This window comes from Mastigoproctus giganteus, chromosome 2, assembly GCF_048544385.1.
Source record: "Mastigoproctus giganteus isolate SK-2022 chromosome 2, ASM4854438v1, whole genome shotgun sequence".
NCBI classification, from domain to species: domain Eukaryota; kingdom Metazoa; phylum Arthropoda; class Arachnida; order Uropygi; family Thelyphonidae; genus Mastigoproctus; species Mastigoproctus giganteus.
Window position 1 is genome coordinate 35,276,270 of NC_143576.1, and position 21,740 is coordinate 35,298,009.

Below are 21,740 nucleotides of genomic sequence, written 5' to 3' on the forward strand. Positions count from 1 at the left end.
GAAATCAGGTCTCGAAATACAGATGGACCAGATGAGTTTACAAATAACCTCGTCCCATCGAAAGCAATGGAACAAATTCGACTCACCACTTACTACAAGTAGAGACACAAAGAGATTAGCCCACTTTGGTCTTCTACACGATCAGGTGTAACTGATGTTTATCTCGCGTATCCCTAATTGTTTTGAGGGACCACATGATGGAATTATTATTTCATTCAATGGAAATTTGTGTTAATTTATACAATTGAATTAAAGAGCTCCGGGAAGGTGCTCGTATCGCATTTCGTATGTTTCGAAATGCGCACGTTAACTCCATTTTATTCCCTGCAGACACTATTTATTGACTGGTAGTTTGGTCCTTCTTAACTGTTAATGTTCCCAAGAAATATTTTGGAGGAGACGGGAGGGATATGACAAAACTGCGGCGTACTTCGGGTTAAACATATATAAGAAAGGTCATTCCTTCGTAACTGCGTGCTGTCTTTAGCGCTCCCTCGCCCGAGCTGCTAGAATTCCCCATGTGTCTGTTACGCGTATCAGCAGGTTATTCAGCCGACGCTATCAGTACAATTCTAGAAGCTCGCGCGTGTTCTTAGGCACTACAACGCTCTTGAGTAAAAGAGAAAATTATAGGATAACGCGCGGTCGGTCTGTAGACGGCATAGCTGTAGCTGAGGTCACTCTTTCGTGCCGGGGGTCAATTTCTCACTAGTGTCCTATTTCATTTTCTTCCATTTTTGTTGCCTTATGAGGTATTTTTGAGGAGCGACTTCGCAGAGAGCAAAATAAGCAGGAAATGACCAGTTCTCTGCATAAACCCTATTCTTTGCAAACGTGTCTCTGCACATGATTTTTCCTAATGCGAATAGCACGCCCGTTGGTGTTTCATTAATTCCTAATAAGATTACGGAGGTGTAAGATAACTTTAAGACTGCCTTATTGGTCATTTGCGCAAAAACTTCTGTTCGATTTTTTTCAGCCCTCCCACTCCTCATAACTATATTTTCTCCCAGAGAAGAGAGAATTACAAAATTTACTTAGTCTTGCTGTGAAGGAGATTTGAGTAATTATATGAATTTAACAAATCAAGAATTCTGTTGATGTGGTGTTTATATTAGCACAAAAGCCAATCATCTTTCAAAATATTCTCTCGTACGTTTACCCAAAGCTGCAAAACAAGCAATCCAAGAAGAGTTGGACACTACTTCTTTCAGCGAGCATTCTCGATTCAGTTTTGGGGTGTCGACTATACTTTAACTTTGTCCATAGTTTTTAATCTAATGTGTTCAGAACTGGATTACCTAAGGATTTTGTTGAACTCAAGAACGTTTGTGAGTTTTACTGGGGAAGAATCCTGTTCCGTTGATCAACGTTTCGTACAAAGACTTCACTGTTTTCTCTCAAACATCTACTTTCATATAAATAAAGTTCAGCAAGATCCCTGTAAGATATTGCTCACTCACGAAACCATAACTGGGCAATCCCTTTATATTCATAGATAGCATGGACTCAATCATTTTGTTTATTAAATTGATATTCAGCAGCGAAAACATGATACTATGGTGTTGTCCTCCTATATGACTTAATGAACTAAGACATGCTCCTGGCATTATCGTCCGTTTTCGATAAATCCTGCTACTCATCGCATTCCTTGGTTATTCTTGAAACGGTCATAGGAACAAACGAAATCCGATGGCTGCAGTATTTTAAAAATACATCCAGGTGCCATACCGACAACAGATATAGTTCTTTTTATTCTTCCAGAGTGAGATGGGTAAATAAACACCACCACCGGAATTATATCATTATTAAAAATATTGTACTTTTCTGAGTGGTCAAGAATCGCAAGCAAAATATGGTTCAGTAAGACAAATGAATCTATTTGATCCAATCACCTTGTCTCTTGGAACAAGGGGCTCTGTGGTAAAAGTTAATAGCAACTTTATAGGAGTACTCATTTTGAGAGAGAAAACAGCAAATAACATAACGTTTATTTAACACACCAATAAAAGTCTTTCTCTCGCATTTTTATCAACTCGAAAAACTCACTGAAATAAATAACAGATGTATCATTCTGGTCAAAGAAAAAAGTAGTCTCATCTTAAATATAAGTACTAAGATGTAAGAAAAATAACTGATCTAAATCCAGTTCAAGTCCCATTTTATATATAGAAGCGCCGTTTGCAATGTATAATTAGGTGAATCGAACATATCTTGCCCATACATTCGAAATTCAATTTAATGACTTAGAACTGTGCTTATCTAACTTATTAAAATAAAATTCTGCGCATAACGACTCTCTCTGTCTCTCTCATACATTAGAAGATGAAGAAAATAATAAATTGAGGTTTCGAACCTCACTCCCATGAAAAATATGAAGTGTAAAAGCCAGCTCAAAAATACTTCTTATATTTGTATTAAAGATTTAACCAATAAAAATAAAGAGAACTTAACCATTTGGTCTTCTAAAGGTCTATTTTAGTACCACACGATGAATGCTTCTGCCATAATCAGAAAAACTTTTGAGCACGGTTCAGTCTCAAATATTTTTAACCTGATTTGGAGTTCCGGAACATGTACGCTTCAACAGGACCACCCTTATCTAAAGCGATACAGACGATCGGAACGATAGATAACTGCCTATCGGTCGCAAGCTGATGCTGCCAGAGCCTTAGACGTGTTAAGAATGGTAATTTAAAGGTAACATTCTCAATTTACCCGAAAAAAGTAGCCCACGTATAGTGCATTATATGTGGATTTCGTGTCTTCCCTAAATGGACAAAAAAAGTAATGTTACCAGGGTTGGACTAACTCGTGTTGAAGAGAGTAGATATAGTCAGGAATTACAACATCCCATGATGACCAGTGGCCCTAACAGCGAGATGCTAGACAGGCAGTTCTCAACTGCCAAAGAAGTCTTTAAGAAAAGAGTCCCATGCTCTGTCTTGAAGCTAATTCTCGACATATTCTCTTGGGTTTTAGTGGCATCAGCAACTTCATATTGTGCCCTAAATAGTGTGTCGAGTTGCTGTTTGCTGGGAAGAAAAAGCCATACTGCCCTCTCCTGAGACCGACTAACTCAGTCACGTTGTGAAAAAAACCCATAATTCGAATTCGGATTTTAACACCCGGTGTGTGTGTGGGGGGGGGGGGAGAGGACGGTGATAATACCAACTATGCTACCCATGAGAAGGCACGTTGATTAACGTCCGCACCGATTTCGATTGCTCAAAGGTATGTGGACGAGATCTTTCAGGCGTTGAGTCATTTTCATGGACGAAGTTCATGTCTCCACTAGAAATAATTTTTCCTAGTGGAGATATGCTTCGAATGGAATGGCCAGCCAGATCTTCGGACCTGAATCCAGACGACGATCGCTTGGGTGTTCTAGGAAAACGAAATGAGGTACGTCGGCATCCTTGATACGCTAATATCTGCTCTTATAGAAGAGTGGGATATTTTGTTACCACAGGTCTGACTTTGATATGAACTTCGTTCATGAAAATGACTCAGCGCCTGAAAGATCTCGTCCACATACCTCTGAGCCTTATAAACAGCAAAAGCCGTTTGGCTGTCGGTGGGTACTAAATTTCACCATCCTTTTCTAGTAAATGTCCGACTTCTCAGTTTTGAATAAATCGTGTAAAACGCAGTATAATATACTCTAATGATTAGATTCTTCCCGTTATCTCTGATTTCATGGCTGCTAAATTTAGTTTCAATACTGGCATATTTACTAAGTACCTCCAAGAACAACTTCATTAACCTTTATTGAAATAGAACCTTGCAATGAAAACATTTTTCCATTGTTAAACAGCTTTATCGAAGAATACCCTATAATCTTTTCACCTCAGGAATTGTATATCTCAATCCTTGATATGGATAGCGTAATTTTTAGTAATGAATGGATATCATTTTAATTTATGCGTTATTGATTGGAAACACATATTGGTTTATGTGTAGCCAGCAAATAATACACTAAATTCTGTGAAACAGAATTGGACCGCAACTCGTCAATGAACAAAAGGAAAAACATTGAACTAATCGGCATTTACACGGGTGAATAGATCGTTTTAACGTGTGCAGAATGTGTCTGCGAGAAGATTCTTGTTAAATTACAGCTTATCGGGAAAAATATATAAATTATGAAAAATACTTTTCGAAGAATGAAAGAAAGAGGACGTACACAAAGACACTCAGCTTCCTGTCATCCATCCCTTGGTTCTTTACCAAATCTCTTTCGCCATCCTTTTCTCGATCGGCTGTTTTTTTATCCTTCTCCCTCAAAAAGCGTGAAGGAAACCTGTTTGCTTCTTGTCGCCATGGTCACGACAGGCATTGCTGAGAGAACGCTATCACGTCCGCTAGCCTTGGCTAACACCTCTGTCGGCAGCAGTTCTGTGTCCCAGTGATATGGCACTACATTAAAAACTGGGGATTTAAACGATTATTCCATTTAGACAGAAGGTGTTCGTTTATCACTGCTAATCGTGCATCGGTGACAGGCATAGACGCGCGGACCGCCCGAGCTTCAGTGACGGAGATGGAGAGCCAGGGTCTGCGCCTGTCACAGCGGCCAGGCCGTAAAGACGGACGTGCTTGCAGCTGATAGCCCCGTCGATGATCGACATGCCCTCCGTCCTCCGTTCCAAGCGTAGCTCTGGTCCATTGGGCTTCATTAATAATCTGTAAACAATGACCGGCTCCTGTGTCAGCTGGTTCGAATTATCGGCCTGTCTTCGGGCAAGGGCGAACGGTTTCAAGACCACTTGGGGAAATAAATGGGGGAAGAATGGAAAGAAGGTCAGTGTATGACAAATTGTGGCTTGTCAGTTTTCTCGAAAATGGCCATTTTTACGAAGATTGTGTTCGCTGCATGAAGTATGTAGTTGGAGAGGAGAGGGAATCATGCTTTGGCGATGGTGAGCATCTAACGGATAGACTGCCCAGAATAACAGTCCACTTTCTTCAATAGACTTAAAGTATCCCGCCAATCAGGCGAGCAACGCACGCTTCGTCGTTAATAGTGGATAACCATTAGTCGTGCGCCATCTGGCGAAAGTTAGTAGAAGCATCACCTGACTGTGCGAGTAAACTTATTTCCAGCAGGTTAATAATGCAAATAAGATGATTCATCGAATAAAATTGAAGTTTCCAGAGGGCGATGGAGAATTTGCGTACAATATATTTACATTGTTTACTGATACGAATATATAGAAAGTATTTTACCTTTTGGGGCAGGTGATATATCCACCTTATGCTGTTGGTTAAAAATCGGAAAATGTAGATCATTTTTGAAATTATCAATGGTTCTGCGAAAATTCTACACCTTGTTATTCGGGTAACTAAAAAATCTTCTTTTGTTGAACTATGAATTAAGCCTAACCATTCTTCACCTCCAAATTATGTAGTAGGGGTTTTAAGAGCATTAGCGACTAAGGCCATATTGCCCCGTGTGTTCTATGGTCGATTTTCTGGGAGAAAAAACCATGCTGCCCTCGCCTGAGACCGACTAACTCGGCCCATAAAAATTCCTCACATCATCGACGGAACTCGAACTCAGATTCCACCAGCGCTCCAAATTATGTCTCCACGATCTTAGCAGAGATGGGCTGAAATTAAGAGAGGGCTTAATCTTGGTTATCCCCGAATTAAAGAAGTCGCATTTGTTTATCAGTGAGGAAGATAAATGAACCTCAGTTCTGCTGAGAAATTGGTTCCCATAAAATTTAGGTTGAGGAAGGGGAACTCTTAACGCTCAGCAAGTAATGCTATATTACACTAGCCTTCCTTTGAATTACAAAGAAATCTAGCGATTACAGACGCTATCCTCTTGTAAATAGAAAGTAATTTTATAACTCTCAGTTCTCATTTTCCGATTTCGCAATCAGACTAATAAAAAAATCATTCTTTGATAAAAGAAAAGTAAATATAATCTAAAATGGAAGTTTTATGTTCTTTAAAGAATTAAAGTATGGCATGTCTTAGTTTTTAACATTCCCGCTCCGGCAAAAAAAAACTCCACTTCAACAAAGAGTTTTCTTTCATAACGGATCCTTAGATTCAAAGTTGTGATCAAACATAAACAAGTGTTTTTGCGTGAAATTTTGTCACCTCTTCAAGCGGGGAAAAAACATGTTATTGGTACGAACGAAAAGGAGGTTATCTGTTTGATAAGAAAAGTCAGAAGAAAAACAAGGTTCAGAAGAACGCTTGGTTTGCTTTTTTTGGAAGTGCAAGTGATGAAAATGACAGATCACAGAAAGGATGGAAGCGAAGCTGCGTAAATTCAAAGATTATAGGGAGATAGACAGAGAGAGGAGAAATACCACAAATGACAATGCAGAATAGATTAAAAGAGATAAAACTTACTGCCGAAATAAAAAGACAAGGGGACTGAATTGATTCTATCACCAGCTGCGACAACAAGCTGATTCTCCACGACCGCAGAGATAACAGATCTCCTTGGCAACTGCATCACATCTGATGACAGTGGAAAACCCACTGATTTTTAGAGTTTTGTGGTAAAAAAAAAAATTAACTCGGCAAGATAAGAACAAGAAAAATAATTCTGGTCTAACGAACACTAGAATGGCCCCTAAACCATCACCCACAATACGTACCATTGATTTAACAATTAAACTTGAACACCTGAAATTTACGTTAGCGTGCGCTCACTTTTGAATATCCAAATTTTATGTGAAATTTCGCATAAAAAGTATTGACTTTGGTTTCAACTCAATAAGCTGCACTTCTGGAGGTCTGATTCGATGATAGCGAGCAAATTCTTTATGATACTCATGTAAGTTAAAATCTGTACCATCTTGAACTTAGCTGGTCGTGAGTGAGACAAACAACAGTGCTTATGGTTGTTGTTGAGTTTCAGGCGCATTAGCGTCTTAGGCCTATTGTGTTCATGGATCGAAAATTATGGAATAACTCATGGGTGGTTAGATACTCCCTACACCTTCAATTGAAGAGGACTTTAGGAACTCCTTCAATCATATACTGGAATTAAACCCAAACCTCTCCAAAGGAGTAGCAAAAAGCACTATACTGTCACGGTGGACAACAATGCTTATGGTATTTTATGGTTCTAGCAAGATGAAAGATCCATAGTGTCATCCACAGCGGAGAATTCTGTGATAACAACATCTTGAATGTATACATGCACTCAGTTATGGTCATCCCATCCGTAACGGACTATGCCGGATAGCCTCGCAGTACAAAAAGCCGAACAGCTTCGTACGCTAGATCAGCAGTAATTTGCATCTAGTCTTGTAAGTCAAAGTGATAAAGTAGCAGTTTGGGACCTAGTAAAGAAATCACAGAGTTTCAAAGGGCATGATTATGGAATGATCATGGAATGATTTCAAAGGGCATGATTATGTCGGGTGCTTCCAATATGGAAGCACCCGACACCCTCGGGCGTCGGGTGCTTCCATATTGGAAACGGTACATCTTGTCGGTTGCTTACGGTTCACAAAGAATGGTGTCGAACAGATCAAATCAGCTCCTACCGACAGAACTGTAAAAGAATCACGAATGGCGCAGCGCACTAAACGGACTCAACGGCAGGTCTCTGTGCGACAGTTGGCATCGCAATACAATATCTGAAATGACGATGCGCCTCACACTCAGACGTATGGACTCCATTGCAGACAACCCAAGGGACACTCTCTCCTCATCGACTGCTTTGGTGTCGACAACACTGGTTGGAGAGTGCTGGTCGGATGAGTCCAAATATTTGGTGCAACACGCTGTGGTGTGTGGCGCAAGCAATATGATCCCATTGACGCCATATCCAGTCAGGTGGCTACTCAATAAGGGACATGAAATGACCCCTGGTGCGTATGGACCAACGTTTCACTGCCAGCTCTCAGGAGGCCATGTGCACCCTGACATGTTGCATTTTTTTCTGGACAGAAACGAGACCTTCCAGGACGGTAATGCGCCATGTGATAGGGCTCGCACTGGGGACACTTATTTATCAATTGATGTATTTTCTGATATTTTATTTTATGTAACTATGTGTTCCTATCTAATAAGTTATGTGCCACCCTCCTTGATAACTTCTGTACAGGGGTGTTTGATTAATAAACTGATAATAATAATAACATCCATCTTGATTGGCGAACCTGTGGGATGTTTTGGAACAGGAAGTGAGGCGTATGGACAAGCAACCGTCATCTATTCGACCTTGTGGAGAGCCTTACAGGCAGTGGCTGCAAATCACTACGGACGTCTTCAGACATCCAGTGGAGTAAGTTCGAGTACCATCGATGACGTCAAGAATTTTTATGGGCCTTTTTCTCAACACGTGGCTGAAGTAGTCGTTCTCAGAGAGAGTAGCATGGTTTTTCGCCCAGCAAACGGAAAATTGCCCTCAGAACACACGCAATATACACTGTCTGCGCGGTAGCACAGTGGTATCGTCATCGTGCTCCCCATACTGGGTTTAAAATGCCCGGGTTCGAATCCTGTCGATGACGCGAGAAACTTTAATGGGCTTTTTTTCATTCCGTGTCTGAGTTAGTCAGGTTTTTTTTTTTTTTTCATCCAGCAAAACAGTCAAATCGACCAGAGAACACACGCATTACATAAACGAGTATATGCAATCACTTACAGGCGACCCAAATATAATGAAATTTAATTTTTTTTTTTTTTTTTTTTGCCTTAGACACTAATGCTACAAAAACAAACAAAACCTCAACACGGTATTATGTATGTGGTCATAATTCACGATCACTAAATTTTTACATATAATTGAGTTATAGGTTAAAAGAAAGTTAAACATCCTTGGAAGACCAAATGATGTACATGATAGTTAAAAAAACGAAAACATCCAGTGGTCAATGAAATTACACTGCTGGGCAAAATTAATAGAAGACTTGGTGCAACTCGTGCAGTTTGCGAAGAAGCGGGACAAGATTTGTCATGATGGTGTATCATAGAATAACGATGAAATGAGTGACAGCGAGAAACATCGGACAGGTTTAAGGGATATTTCTAGAGGCGATATAAATAAATAAATAAATTTTCTGTTTATACTCCGAGACGACCAAATGATCAGAGGAGTTCACAAGATGGACAGAATACAAGAAACAGCACTGTATTCAGCAGTCAGGGGCTTGAACCCCGGTCACTCAAGGCACGTGTACTTATGCACCCGCGCGCCTGACCACTAGGCTACGGCAGCCTTAGGCCGCCGTAGCCTAGTGGTCATATAGGAATTACCAAAAAGGTTACATTACAGAATTTGATACAAGATGCTCGAAAATATGGTCACATGACACCCGTACGGCGTATGATCCCCTCCAGTGGAGAACCATGCTCGATATAAGGGTGTCTCTAAGATTCTCTGACAACAAATTCCAGACCTCAGCTCATCAAGAGTTGGCTATCGGCATGCAGTACGATGTGCAAGGGCGAAACACACATGTTTGATCGTATTTAAGTCTCGTGATCGTGCTGGCCACGGAAGTTGTTGGATATCTTCAGTTTCGAGATATTCCTCCACCACTTTAGCTCTATGTGCAGTGGCGTTATCGTGAAATGAAAAAAAAACGTGGGTTAACCGCACCCCGAAAAAGTCACCCACAGGGGTTCGAGAATCTGTTCTCGGTATATCTGCTCAGTTACGGTGTCCCTATTAAACACATGAAGAGGAGTGCGGCCGTTGATAATTATTCCACCCTATATGGGAACACCGCCTCCCTTTCTCTGATATTGGAGGAATGGTACCGTATTCCTCGTTGAGTCCAGAGAAATAACGTCTAGAATCTCTTTTTATGCTAAAAAGAGACTCATCAGAGAACAGAACTGTACCCCATTTGTCAAGGCCCCAAGTCACATGTTCACGGCACCAGTTTCAACGAGCTCTGCGTTGGTTTGTGGTTAATGGAATACAGACTACTGGCTTCCTTGCGTAGAGTCCATTTAACACAGTCCGGCTGGAATGTTTTCACCTGTGGCTGCAGCAACCTCGAGACAGGACATCGTAGGGTTCTGTCTGGCTGTTAGAGCCACATAGCGGTCCTCTCTGTTTGACGTAGCCTTCGGACGACCTTGGTCAGCTCGTCCTGAAACTGCTTCCATAGTGCCGAGACGACAGTGCGTGACAAATTAAGCCAAGGTGCAACGTCTGCCTGTCTTCAAATCGTCCAACGGCAACCATCTGAAAGAATCATCCAAACGACGACGAATTTCTTTCAATGTTCTCTACACCATCAAATCGTCATCCTTTCGGCGTGGGTTTCATTTTGGGTAACGCGAGGAGATGGTTTAGCTCCACAGTCATATTATTTGCCAAAAATCTGCTTGATGATCAACGGCCTAGTGAGGTGTGTAACGAACTCGTTTTTTTTCTTGGAATTGAAGCCTTACTCGCTGAATTGTTTTAACCAAGCCATTCAAAACTTGTGCATCCTTATTCACCATCTTACATGATGAAAGAAATTCCTTCTATCGAGAAAAGTTATCAACTTTTCATTTTGTTTGAAAATGAAACGAAAACTTGTTTCGGAGAGCATGATGATCACCAGTCCATGCTTTGAGTTTCTTTTTGTGGATCGTATTTGAAACAAATACGACTCGCCATCTGTTACGATCGAATCGAGCAAGATGGAATCATTACGTTCAACTTCTTGAGTAAGTTCTTCGCATGCTTCGGGCATTCTTTTATTCATCAAATCAAATTATTATATTAGGGCCACCCGTAATTTATCACATATACCCGTTTATATAATAGGTCTGTACAAAAAAACCTTGCTATCTACGCCTGAGACCGGCTAACTCAACCACGGAGTGAAAAAAGCCCATTAAAATACCTCACCTCATCGACGGGATTCGAACCCGGGCCTTTTCCACCCTGTGCGGGAGGACAGTGACGATACCACTGTGCTACACGAGCAGACTCTTTTATTCATCAGTCAAAAAACGCAGAACGACCCTAGCACAGATCTTCCAACAGCATTGCATAAATTGTTTCTCTGTTTGCTCTTCCGTCAGACGCAATCAATGTGCAAACTTTCTTAACCACAGAGCCCACAGCGGTTGTCCAGAAATTGTGGACCTCGTTTTCATATACTTGCTAAACCAATTTGTAGATTTAAATATTGCATCATGTTCGCTCATTTAACACAATGGCGCTGTCTTGGAAAACACGACAACGTGTGACCCAATCACGATAGGCGTATGACCTTGTAGAGCAGAACGTAAGTCAGCTTCCACAGCGCGTTCCATTATGGTCTTATTCCCTTTCATAATTCAATTCTAGGACTGAGTCCATTCATATATGTGCAATGGACGAAATCTGGACTGTAACTGTCAAAACTTTTAATAAAATTATACTTCAGAGGTTTTAGTTGATATTCTAAAACTGATCTTATGTACACGCAACTCAAACAGTAGATGAGTTCACTTCCTTCAGGGGTGGGGGAGGAATATCATTACATAGTTCCTCTCCACATGAGATAAAAACAAAATTTGCAAATTTCTGTTATTATTGTGTTGGTACACGAAATAATTTAAATTTCTTTGCTGCGCAAGTTGGAGTAATAATGACTCCATGTCATGAACATTATTCCAATGGAAGTTGCGCAAAACTGTTTACTATTAAGTTTATATTTAAAAATTTAGTTTCTCTCACCCTAATGATGACTAAAATTCCGAGAATGTTAAATACAGGTTGAGCAGAATATTTCTACGAATTTAAAGCGTTTATAATTTTCAACAGCACAACTTTAAGTTCCCGCTAATGACATAAATGGCAGGATGAAGGTAGAAGCAGACAGATATGAGATTGGTTTGTTTGTTGTTTGGTTTTTAGGAGCATTAGCAACTAAGGCCATATTGCTCCTGGGATATGCGGTGGTCATTCCCTGACCTCTCCGCATCCTCCGTATTTGATGGGCTCGAACCCCGGTCTAATCAAGAAGCGTGTGCTACGCACTGCTGCTCCTGCCCACCTGGCTATGGAGGAGCCCTCATATGAGAATGGAAGGATGTGATTTAGCCGTCTTGAAATGTGACATCTATTAATCGGCCCTTATAGTCTCCTGTTAATATGACCTTTCTCATGTCTTCTCTTTACTTTTTGTCCTGACTGCACAAAGAAATTTTGGCCATTTGTTTGCTTTTGACTTCATTTCTTCTTTCTAATTATCGCACCTTTCTCAGCGTAGCAGACAGCATCCCCAATGGTTTTTGCAACAATACACTGCTAACACGCGCGTCAATAGAGCCCATAAATGATTTTCGCAGCTCCACACAGAGAATCAATTGGATGTCTTTTATTGGCAATCGTCCCTTCCCTTCTGATTGCAACCGTTAATAATGTGAACGAATAAAAACTATCCTCGGTCCTGATCTTATCTGTATTTACATTTCGATTGTAGTCGTGGATTTCTTAATTAAGCCGGATAAGTTCTTAATGTCTGGTAGGACTAATGAAACCAACGAGGTGCGCTCGAGCGTTGAAGGGGTCATTTGTCAATCTTCCGTCTGCCCCGTGGAATTCTGAAGATGGCTTTTTATCGCACTGATGATGTATCAAATATCTATTATTATTATTCATGGCACTGCAGATGCGGATGGATAGAGGGCCCAGATAACCATGGGGAGATACTGAAGGAAAAGGTGTAAGGATAATGGATTTGTATTTTCTTTTGACAAACAAATTAATTGATCGTTGAAATCAATTCTATTAAGTGCAGGATGGTTATCAGACAGCTGCTACGGGAAAATTGTATGGCTCACTACGAAGGACTCCGTTCAGCTTAACAGTTGTCACTTTAATGTCTAAAGATATTATGGTGGACCACTATTACCAATTATTTGGTTTCAGTGCTAAGCAGCCGTTGAGGGTCATCAGAGAAACGTTTCGACAACGAAAAAGGCCTAAGCTCAAACTAACACAAAAGCAGATGAAATATTTTTGAGTTAGCATTCATGTCCTTCAACATAAAGCACTTTTGATCAATCCCAAAGTAAAAAATAGTGTTAGGTTTGTGTTAAACGCCAAAGCTATGTGGCGTCAATGTATTTTGTAATTGCATGTATTCAGTAATTTTGTTGGACCGAAAATAAAAACAGACAACTCCTGCCTGAGACCGACTACTTCGGCCACGTTGTGAAAAAAACATTTTCTCACACCAGGTGGAAGAGTGGTTATAACTACTGTTTCTCCCCCTCCTGGGAGGGTAAAAAAAGTGTTAACCAAAATTCAAATTTTAGTCAGCATTGTGGAGTGTTAAAATAATACTAAATTGTAGGTAGCTGACATTTACAAATATATTCGTTTTGATCGCCTTCTTAGCACCATCTAAGAGTGATAGATCTGCAATGTAGTGGCACTAATGTTACTGGAAACAAAAGTTGGAGTCTCACTAAGCAATAAAATCTTACATAGCTTTGCCCACTCAACATGTACTCATTTAAGTTATAGTGCTCTATGGATGAAGAAAGGTACACGTGCTTCCCCGCAGCACTCCGAACTTTGCCTTACTATAATCAAAGTATATATGCGGGGAAGTCTTTGCTTTTGTGTTAAGAATTAAAATACAACTCTCTCTCTCTCTCTCCATTGATGAACTGTGTCATCACCGGAGGTGGCCCATTAAATAGGTCTCTGCCTCTTCATTCTATAGGAATTTATTTAATTCGTCAGCAAAGTGACAAGTTACTTCCACCCGGTTAGGGGTCGGCAGCAGTGCTTCCTCTCAGGAGGAAGAGATGGAAACAACAGGGGTGTAAATGAATTTCAGGCATCATTTGTTTCCTTACAGTAAAGCGCGGCCGGTGTTGTAGAATTGCTCGTTTGATTACGTCACGAATGGAGCCATGTAATGGGGGGGGGGGGACAGAGGGCGAATGATCGGTAGAAAACAGCAATGACTGTTCTAGAAGTGCGAGATTGCATCGCAGTTCCTGCTGCCAGGGTTGCATGACCCAAGACTATAAGCCTGGGGTCACTACGCATCTCAAATGGACTTCGTCAATAAAAAAAAAGCGCTTACCACCACAGTAACAAGATTTTGGAGGTCATGATCATATTTCAGGGATGTCAAGTTCGTTATCTGAGATAATGTGAGTGCTGAAAACTGGGACCATTAGCAGCTTCGTCTGAAGAACCACAGAACACAATCTTCTTTGTATTGACACCATTCAAACTCCCCTTTCATGGGTGCTCGCGCAGCAATAAGAGGCAAAATTCCGATAAAAAAAAGCAGAAAAGGGAAAAGAGTGGACGATAGCGCATATGCAGTTTGTTTATACGCGAAACTACGCAGTAATCACCTTCGCTCGTTATCAGCGGATGTCAGCACATGCTGAAGTGTCAACCCCGTGACGTCGGTGTGCTGCGGGCGTGAACTCGTGATCAGCGCCCGGGTGGCGCTCGAATTGAACGTGTCACTTTCACGGTCAGAGCGGAGATCTTCTCGAAGCAAGTGGATGATTTCTTGAAAGACATCTCTGAACGCATTCTCGAGTGGTCGGAGACTGTACTGTTCACGTGCATTCGCTGTACACCTCTTTCTTCGCGCATTAATTGCAAATTACTACTTTTACGCTTCAAGGTCGTATTATCTCATATCCGGTCCTCGTCACGCCACTGTCAGTGTTCGCTCCGATGGCCATCGTGATAGGGGTGTTAATGACAAACGTAAAGGACATTACGCCGTCAGCGTTCCGAAAAAATTGCAAAAGATCGTCGACTGAATCGGATGGCCACCTTCATCGCACGTCCCTTGCCAAGACACGGAAATCTGGAGTACCGGCATTGGGGGGGGGGGCAATTTATAGGACGCTAAAAGCAGAACACGTGGAGATTCTCGCTCATCAGCACAGCTCTGTAATGTTCGATCTAATTTGTGTGTACAGTACATGTCCAAAAGATGAAGTTTTTCTGCGCGATCATCACCCATGAAAGTGTAGTTTCAGACATTTTCGTATCGCTATCTTATGACGTGTGTGCGTCTCCCTTACAGCCATGCAATTGTGTTTTACTAATTTTAAATCTTTCACATTTTAAATCTTACTTTACAAACGCGTAATTCCGACTGTTGTTTAATGGTGTTAAAGAGCCGCTGCTCATGACAAACACGGAAATAAACAGAACTAACTTCGAGCAACCTTAGAACAAAAGCCACAAGTCGCGTGAGATATAAGCTTACCATTGGGTACAGCACACGCCGTCCACGGTGGCACGAGTATAGCGTGCTTTTCCGCCGAGTTGGAAGACCGGGGTTCGAGTCCCGTCGGTGGCATTTAGGAAGTTTTTCCTGCCTACTTTCACTCGGTGCTGAGTTAGTCGGTCTCAGGCCGTGGAGTGAGGTTTCCTCCGGGTACTCCGGTTTCCCCTCACAACCCCAAACCGACCGAGGACACGGGGGTGGGGGACGCAAACCATTACACGCGATTTCTTGAATCTTCAATGTGCCCGTTTTTGGGTGCGTTGAACTTTCAAGAAATTGTTAAAGGAACCACCCTCGCCCGGGAGAGGGTGGCTCCTTTCTCCCTTCAGATTTTATTTTGCTATAACGTGAGATTTCTAACAAAATCCATAAAGAATCAGGGGTAAAGGTCCCTAAAACTGAAGAATTATAAATTAAAATAATACTGATTTACTACAAATGTGCAGCTAAAATTTTATATGTATTTAGAAAAAAAAAAGTAGGTTACATCTCGAACATACTTCGAATAAATAATTTTTAATTGTATAACTGAAATTATTCATTCGAAGAACAGGAAACACTATTTATTTATTTATTTATATATTTATTTATTTACAATAAAATTTTAGCTGCACACCAATTCTTCTACAATAAATCAATTTTATTTTAATTTATAATTCTTCAGTTTGTCAGCGTCATCAAGAATAATTTTGGTATCTGGAAATAATCTTGAATTTATATCGAAAATAAGATAATCTTATTTTCAACGTAAAACATTCTTATAAGCTTAATTGAGTAATCGTGAATAAATGTATTCGTATAAATAGATCCAATAAAGCAACCCCAAGAGATGATGGGTACAGGTAACAGTACGCTGAAGGCATTTCCAATCAATGAGAGTTTTATGTCGGTCAGTTGCCCCCCCCCCCCCGTAGTAATCAGTTCAGTGGGGTGGTAGAAGCACTTCGTGAACGACTTACTTTCCACCGCAATATCTCAGCGTGTTCATTTATGGGTCAAAGACCGCACCGAAGGTTTCACGCGTATTCAGCAAGGTTCGATTCTCAGGAAGTTGGCAGCTTGTTACTGCATGAAGGTTGTCAGATGACAAAGTAAAAAGCTGAATATTTTGTCTCAGAAACATGACGACTTTGAAGCTATATTTGGTTCTGTTTCACCTACTCTCCAGCTTCAACCAAGAACTTCATCGTACATTTGAAACGTTTTGCCCCAGACAAGATATTGTAACTCCAGTTTAGAGGGATTCAGATCTTTTACCCCTTCTACACAATTTTAGTAAGATACAACCCATTTCACCTTCCTTAAGCTCAAGTTCTCACTATTTCCAGAGCGAAATTATTGAAAACAAGAACACGGTCACAGTCTTAGAGGTATTTTTTGCAATAAAGTTCATTAAAGAGTATATAACTCATAAAGCCTTATTATGATAACTTTAAGAATATGCCAATAACTGAAAACAAAACACTTTGCATACAAACTGACTGAAATTGCGACCTTAGGAACCCCAAGAGATATTCATATTGAGCATAATAAAAAAAAAATGGGTGAATTTTTTACGGACAAAGGAAAAATCTCAATCTCAAGCCGATTTTATCCCCTCTAGAAGAGACACAGCACATCAAAATAACGTCACTCAAAAATTTATTCCTGAAGGCTTGACTGGATCACAAATGAGGGCAGTACCACATCAAATATACAATAGCCATCAAAGACAGAATAGGAGCATTTACTATCTCCTTCACAAACCCTTAGAAATAATTCAAGTCAGTGGAGAAAAGATTATCAAAATCACCAGCGGTAATTATCTGCAGAGCGGGTTGGCGTTCTTATCTCCATTCTGATCCGTAATTCGCACATTGTTGTTGTTGCTTTTACATACATCAACGAGTGTGCCAAGCATGGCTACAGAGCTAACTTTTAACGCAAAGAAGCCAGTCTAGTATCCCAAGAATTTAAGCCCCACTTCAATCAACAGCCCATGATAATCTAATTTAATATGCAAATGATTTTAAGCTCTTCACTCCTCCAGCATTCCAGAAGCACAGAAAACACCAATCTGGTGGCCGGTTCCATTATCGAAAACTTTGAAGCCCACTTCTAGGTTTCTCTCTTAACGACACGTAACTCAAATATCGTTCACCAAGAAACGTACTCCGAACATCAAGATCCATAGGCAAGAAGAAGCTGTCCATAAAGTCTTCTCCCCTCCTTGGGATCATGCACCTAATCTCCCAAAGTGCTCCAGTGGTTTCAAAGTTAAAACTGACTTTACTAGTTTGATAACCCAGAGAAGGCCGCTAAATAGGAACTTATGGGAATCAGCCTAATTATTCCTTATGCAACCATGTGTGCAATTTATAATAGCTGATTATGAAAAATCGTTGATGAAGAGATTTAAGGAAGCTCTATTCACATATAAATGCAAAAAACAGAAAGTACATTCGATGGGTCCCCTTACTTAATCAAAAAGGTGGTATAATTGACAATCCAGGCGAAATAGCGACCGAGTATTTTTGTAACTATTTTTTAGCCATTTATACTGAAAAAAGCAGAAAGTGAATGCATCTACCTTAAGGAGATCCTCGTTACATTCAAGGATCAATTCCTCGTACTGGAGAAGTGCCATCGTCTCCTCAATACCTAAGGGAGGAACTAAAGAAGTGATGGACAATCATAGACAAGTAAGTTTGACCGCTATGGTCAAAACACAATGCAGAACCATCTAGACAAGGATGGCACCCTAAAAGAAAGATAGAGACCTCCTATAGAAAGTGAAAAGCAGGTTGACTAGATCGGTAAAGAGCGCTAAGCCTTATCTCTATGAAGAACGGCTTAGGATGGTACGTAGACACCTAGGGGTGATATTTTCACTGGTTTGGCTCGGAACCATCCTTACCCAAGTCCTAAACTAGCCCCAACAATTGATGCTCCACGCAAAGAACGGAATTGGCATTTCATCCCTGTCCCCAACCCCATGGAAAGATATAGGCAGGTTGGCCTTAGACTGTCTCCCAAGAAATCAAATGATGCCGTAGGCAAACTGTGGAATCGATGACCCTGCCGCTCATCTCAGCTCACTGAGTTCAGAGCGATAAACGGAAACATTTTCCTGATTGAGTTATTGCTTATCAAAGTCGGCCACTTCGTCCCATGTCGCAAATTAAAGCATTTCACTAAAATATTTGCTTATTTTTGCAGTAAATATAAAAGATTTAACATTAATAAATTCTCGAAAATGAGAAGATATAAATTCATATCCTCTCAGTAAGCGCACGGAATAAAAATAATGAGATCTTAGTTTTTTTTTGTATCTGTACCATTTTAATTTCGACTAGGTCGTCTACATGGACGCACGGTTAAGTTAACACCAGAGATCTTGACAACACGTCAACAGAGCATACTCCATCATCATTCAAGAATGGTACATAGGCATATTACTGGTCACACGGTCATGTAAGACTCTGGTCCAACACCTATGCTAGCCCAGACGCTACTTTACCAAGAAATGTTATGGCAATGGAGACTGTTTTTGGTTGACACGCAATTGTTTTAGCTCTCGAAGATACCATTTCTTGAATTGCGCTTCATCAGTCCAAAGAAAGTAGCCAAACAGTTGGCGTCCATCTCATCCTGTTGTAGCAACCAATCATGAGAATAATCTGTAGGCCACAACCCTACAGATTGTCCTCCACCTTCTATGGGGAGATGAATTCTACTCCATCTAGCCTATCTTCAATCTACCACGACATCTCGGAGTCAGTGAACTCCTTAAATACGCTCTACCATAGAAAAGTGAATGAGATCAGAGCAACAATACTCAGTTTATTAGTTCGTGGGCACAGATAATTTTATACATATTTTTCCAAGAAAGAGAAGTGACGTCCTTAATCCAAAAATTTCTCAGAGTATTTTCTCTATTTTTCCTAAATCATTCATCCTGTTAGGTTTTCATACGATTCACCCTGGATATTATTTATGCTTAACCTTGGAAATGAAAGGCAGGCACAATCGCACTTCTTAAGATTACTAACCCATATCAAGCAACAGTGGAATGCATTCTGAGGAGTTACTGCAGTTCACATGTCTGTATGCATCCATAACACGAACGTTGATTAACCACCTCTTCTATCTTTCTCTCCGATAGATGTGTTGCAAATACTCACAAAACGAGGGATCCCAAACTTTGGGACATTGCCTCCATCCAGAAGAGGTACTTAAAGTGATAACCAGAGAGGAGACGGATTATATTTTGAAATGAGAAGTACGGCAACGAATTCGGACCCGCATAATAAACACCGGTGTATTTTTAAGGTAATTGTTCTTTAAAAGTGTAAAGCCTCTGGCAAACATGTTTTCAATAACTTGCCCACCTCGGTGGATGTTTTCATACTCATTTCCCCTGATTAACCACCTTCTATGGGAGAGGTTGTTTTTTGTCGATATAAATCCTCTCCCTTCAGATCGACGAGAAGTTCAATAAAATAATCATTATCGGCATACTTAAAACGTGCAGATAGTGCGAAAGTCCCAGCTAAGAACGCAGCTGCATGCACTGCACGAACGTGGCACTGCACCAAGAAGTGTCAATGAAAATATCGTGTATCGATGCCGCTTCTAACGTCTTCTGGTGCACTTAACTTATCCGAGAAGCGAGATGAAAACTTTCCTTAAGACGCGTAACAAAAGGTGTCTTAACAAGAAGAAACATTGCAACTCCGATTTCAACCAACAAGCACGATTTCTAGACATCTGTCCACGCGATGCTGAGTGATTAGAGATTTCGTGTCTTCTTACATCTAAAGGAAAGAATGTAATGAATAAGTCTGTCACATCTGTAGATGCCTTCAACACTTGAAGCGCATTTCTATGAAAAACTATCCATTTGGTCACATCCGATAAACTCTTTCTTAGTCACTGTCCAAGGACGATGCCATAATGTTCTCTTCCATTTACATTTCTAACTAGTCCATTACATTGGACTTTGAGTTTTCTTCCTCGTCTGTCGGTCAATACAAAATAAACAAATATATTTTCTGTTTATACTCCGGGACGACCACACCATCAGAGAAGTTCGCAAGATCGAAACAATACAAGTAACAGCGCCGTATTAGCAGTCACCGGCTTGAACCCCGATCACTCAAAGCAGGTTCCTCCCCCATTAAAGATCTCAACATCTCTGTTACCTAAAAGTGAAGCTAGGCGGAGTGTCGATCGTGTCATACAGACAGAGAAGGCGTAGTGTCAACAAGCCTACGCTACCCTCACCGTCTCCGTGTTATCCACTTAAAAGAAAGGTGACTTTGGGGTGAGGTTCAAAACGACGATTTCGGGTCAGAAAAAAAGCTGCTGGCACGATACCACGGCACGTTGTATTAAGTGCCCTCGTGTCTTTTTCTTCTTCTTTCATGTCAGGTTGAGTGACGGGCACTTACAAGAAACAGTCTGTCCCGATTTTGGACGGACAGCATGACATCTCCCCGAGTGTTTGTACCCCTCGTCTTTCCTATTCGCAGCACTTTAGGGAGAACAAAGCCAGCAGTAGACGTTGGTTTTGTCACAAGATACGCTCCATTAAGCGGCACGGGACACGTGAGAGCAAAGGCGTGGTTGGTATGTTTACTCTGCTCGTTGCTAAGCGATAGAAGCGATAATGCGACTGTCAAGTCCTCAGGTGTCATTCAAATGCCTCGTAGCGGCAGTCATTGTCCGATGCCAGGCGGTGCTGACTGACATTGGCTCTGTTTGAGAACGACTGAAGTCAGTTCTCGCACGTGGGAAGAGCGCGAGATCATTTACCCGTCTTCCCCTCCCACTTACCTACATCGAGGATGCTGGAATAGAGTTATTGAGCACGAAATCGCTTTGTGCACAACCCAACAAACCCTACACTATCGTTTACACAGAAACATTCTTCAGTTCCACTAAAAATCCCATGTTTTATACCACGGCACGACCACACAGGTAGAGGAGTTTACAACTAATCATTTCGACAAGAATAAAATCATTAATATTTGGTGGTCCAGTGGCTCAAACGGTGCTGCAGTTCTGCGTTTGACCATTCGGCTACGTCAGACCTTGAAATCGTCACTCCAATATCTTTAGACGTCGACAGTGGATCTTATAAATACGGGTCTGATTATGACGTGATGTCTTAGACCAGTATTTTTATTGAAAGACTTTAAATCCAAGTAGTAATTCGTAGGGTTTGACGTATCTTCGTGTTACCAAAAGCTCCTCAGTGCAATTGCTCAGTGCAATCTTATGGTCGTCAAAAAACTACTCGGGAGCAACCGCAAATGGATAATCTATGTCTGGTGTAGAAATTTATGCGACCGTATCTTGCGTTGGTTTCCTTATTTAGTATCTGTGTGTATTTTAGATCCATTTGTTTTTCTTTTTTGCCCTCACCTAAGGCCAACTAACTCACTCCTATATTGGTGAAGGAGCCACTATACCATCAAGAAAAATGAAAGGCAATATTACATAAAGATCAAGAACCTCCAACCCAGCGTCGTTAGGATATCCACACTGTATTAATGATGC

The 21,740-nt window shown here is 40.9% G+C and overlaps 1 protein-coding gene across 1 annotated transcript in view; it reads left to right on the top strand.

The window, feature by feature from the left end:
- Positions 1–3,285: 3,285 nt before the first annotated feature.
- Positions 3,286–21,740, top strand: part of LOC150089265 (zinc finger protein basonuclin-2-like) — a 375,583-nt gene continuing 357,128 nt past the window's right edge. Inside the window, exon 1 of the mRNA XM_090389926.1 lies at positions 3,286–3,405. Coding sequence (XP_090246052.1) covers positions 3,286–3,405 — 120 coding nt within the window. The remainder of the gene's footprint in view (positions 3,406–21,740) is intronic.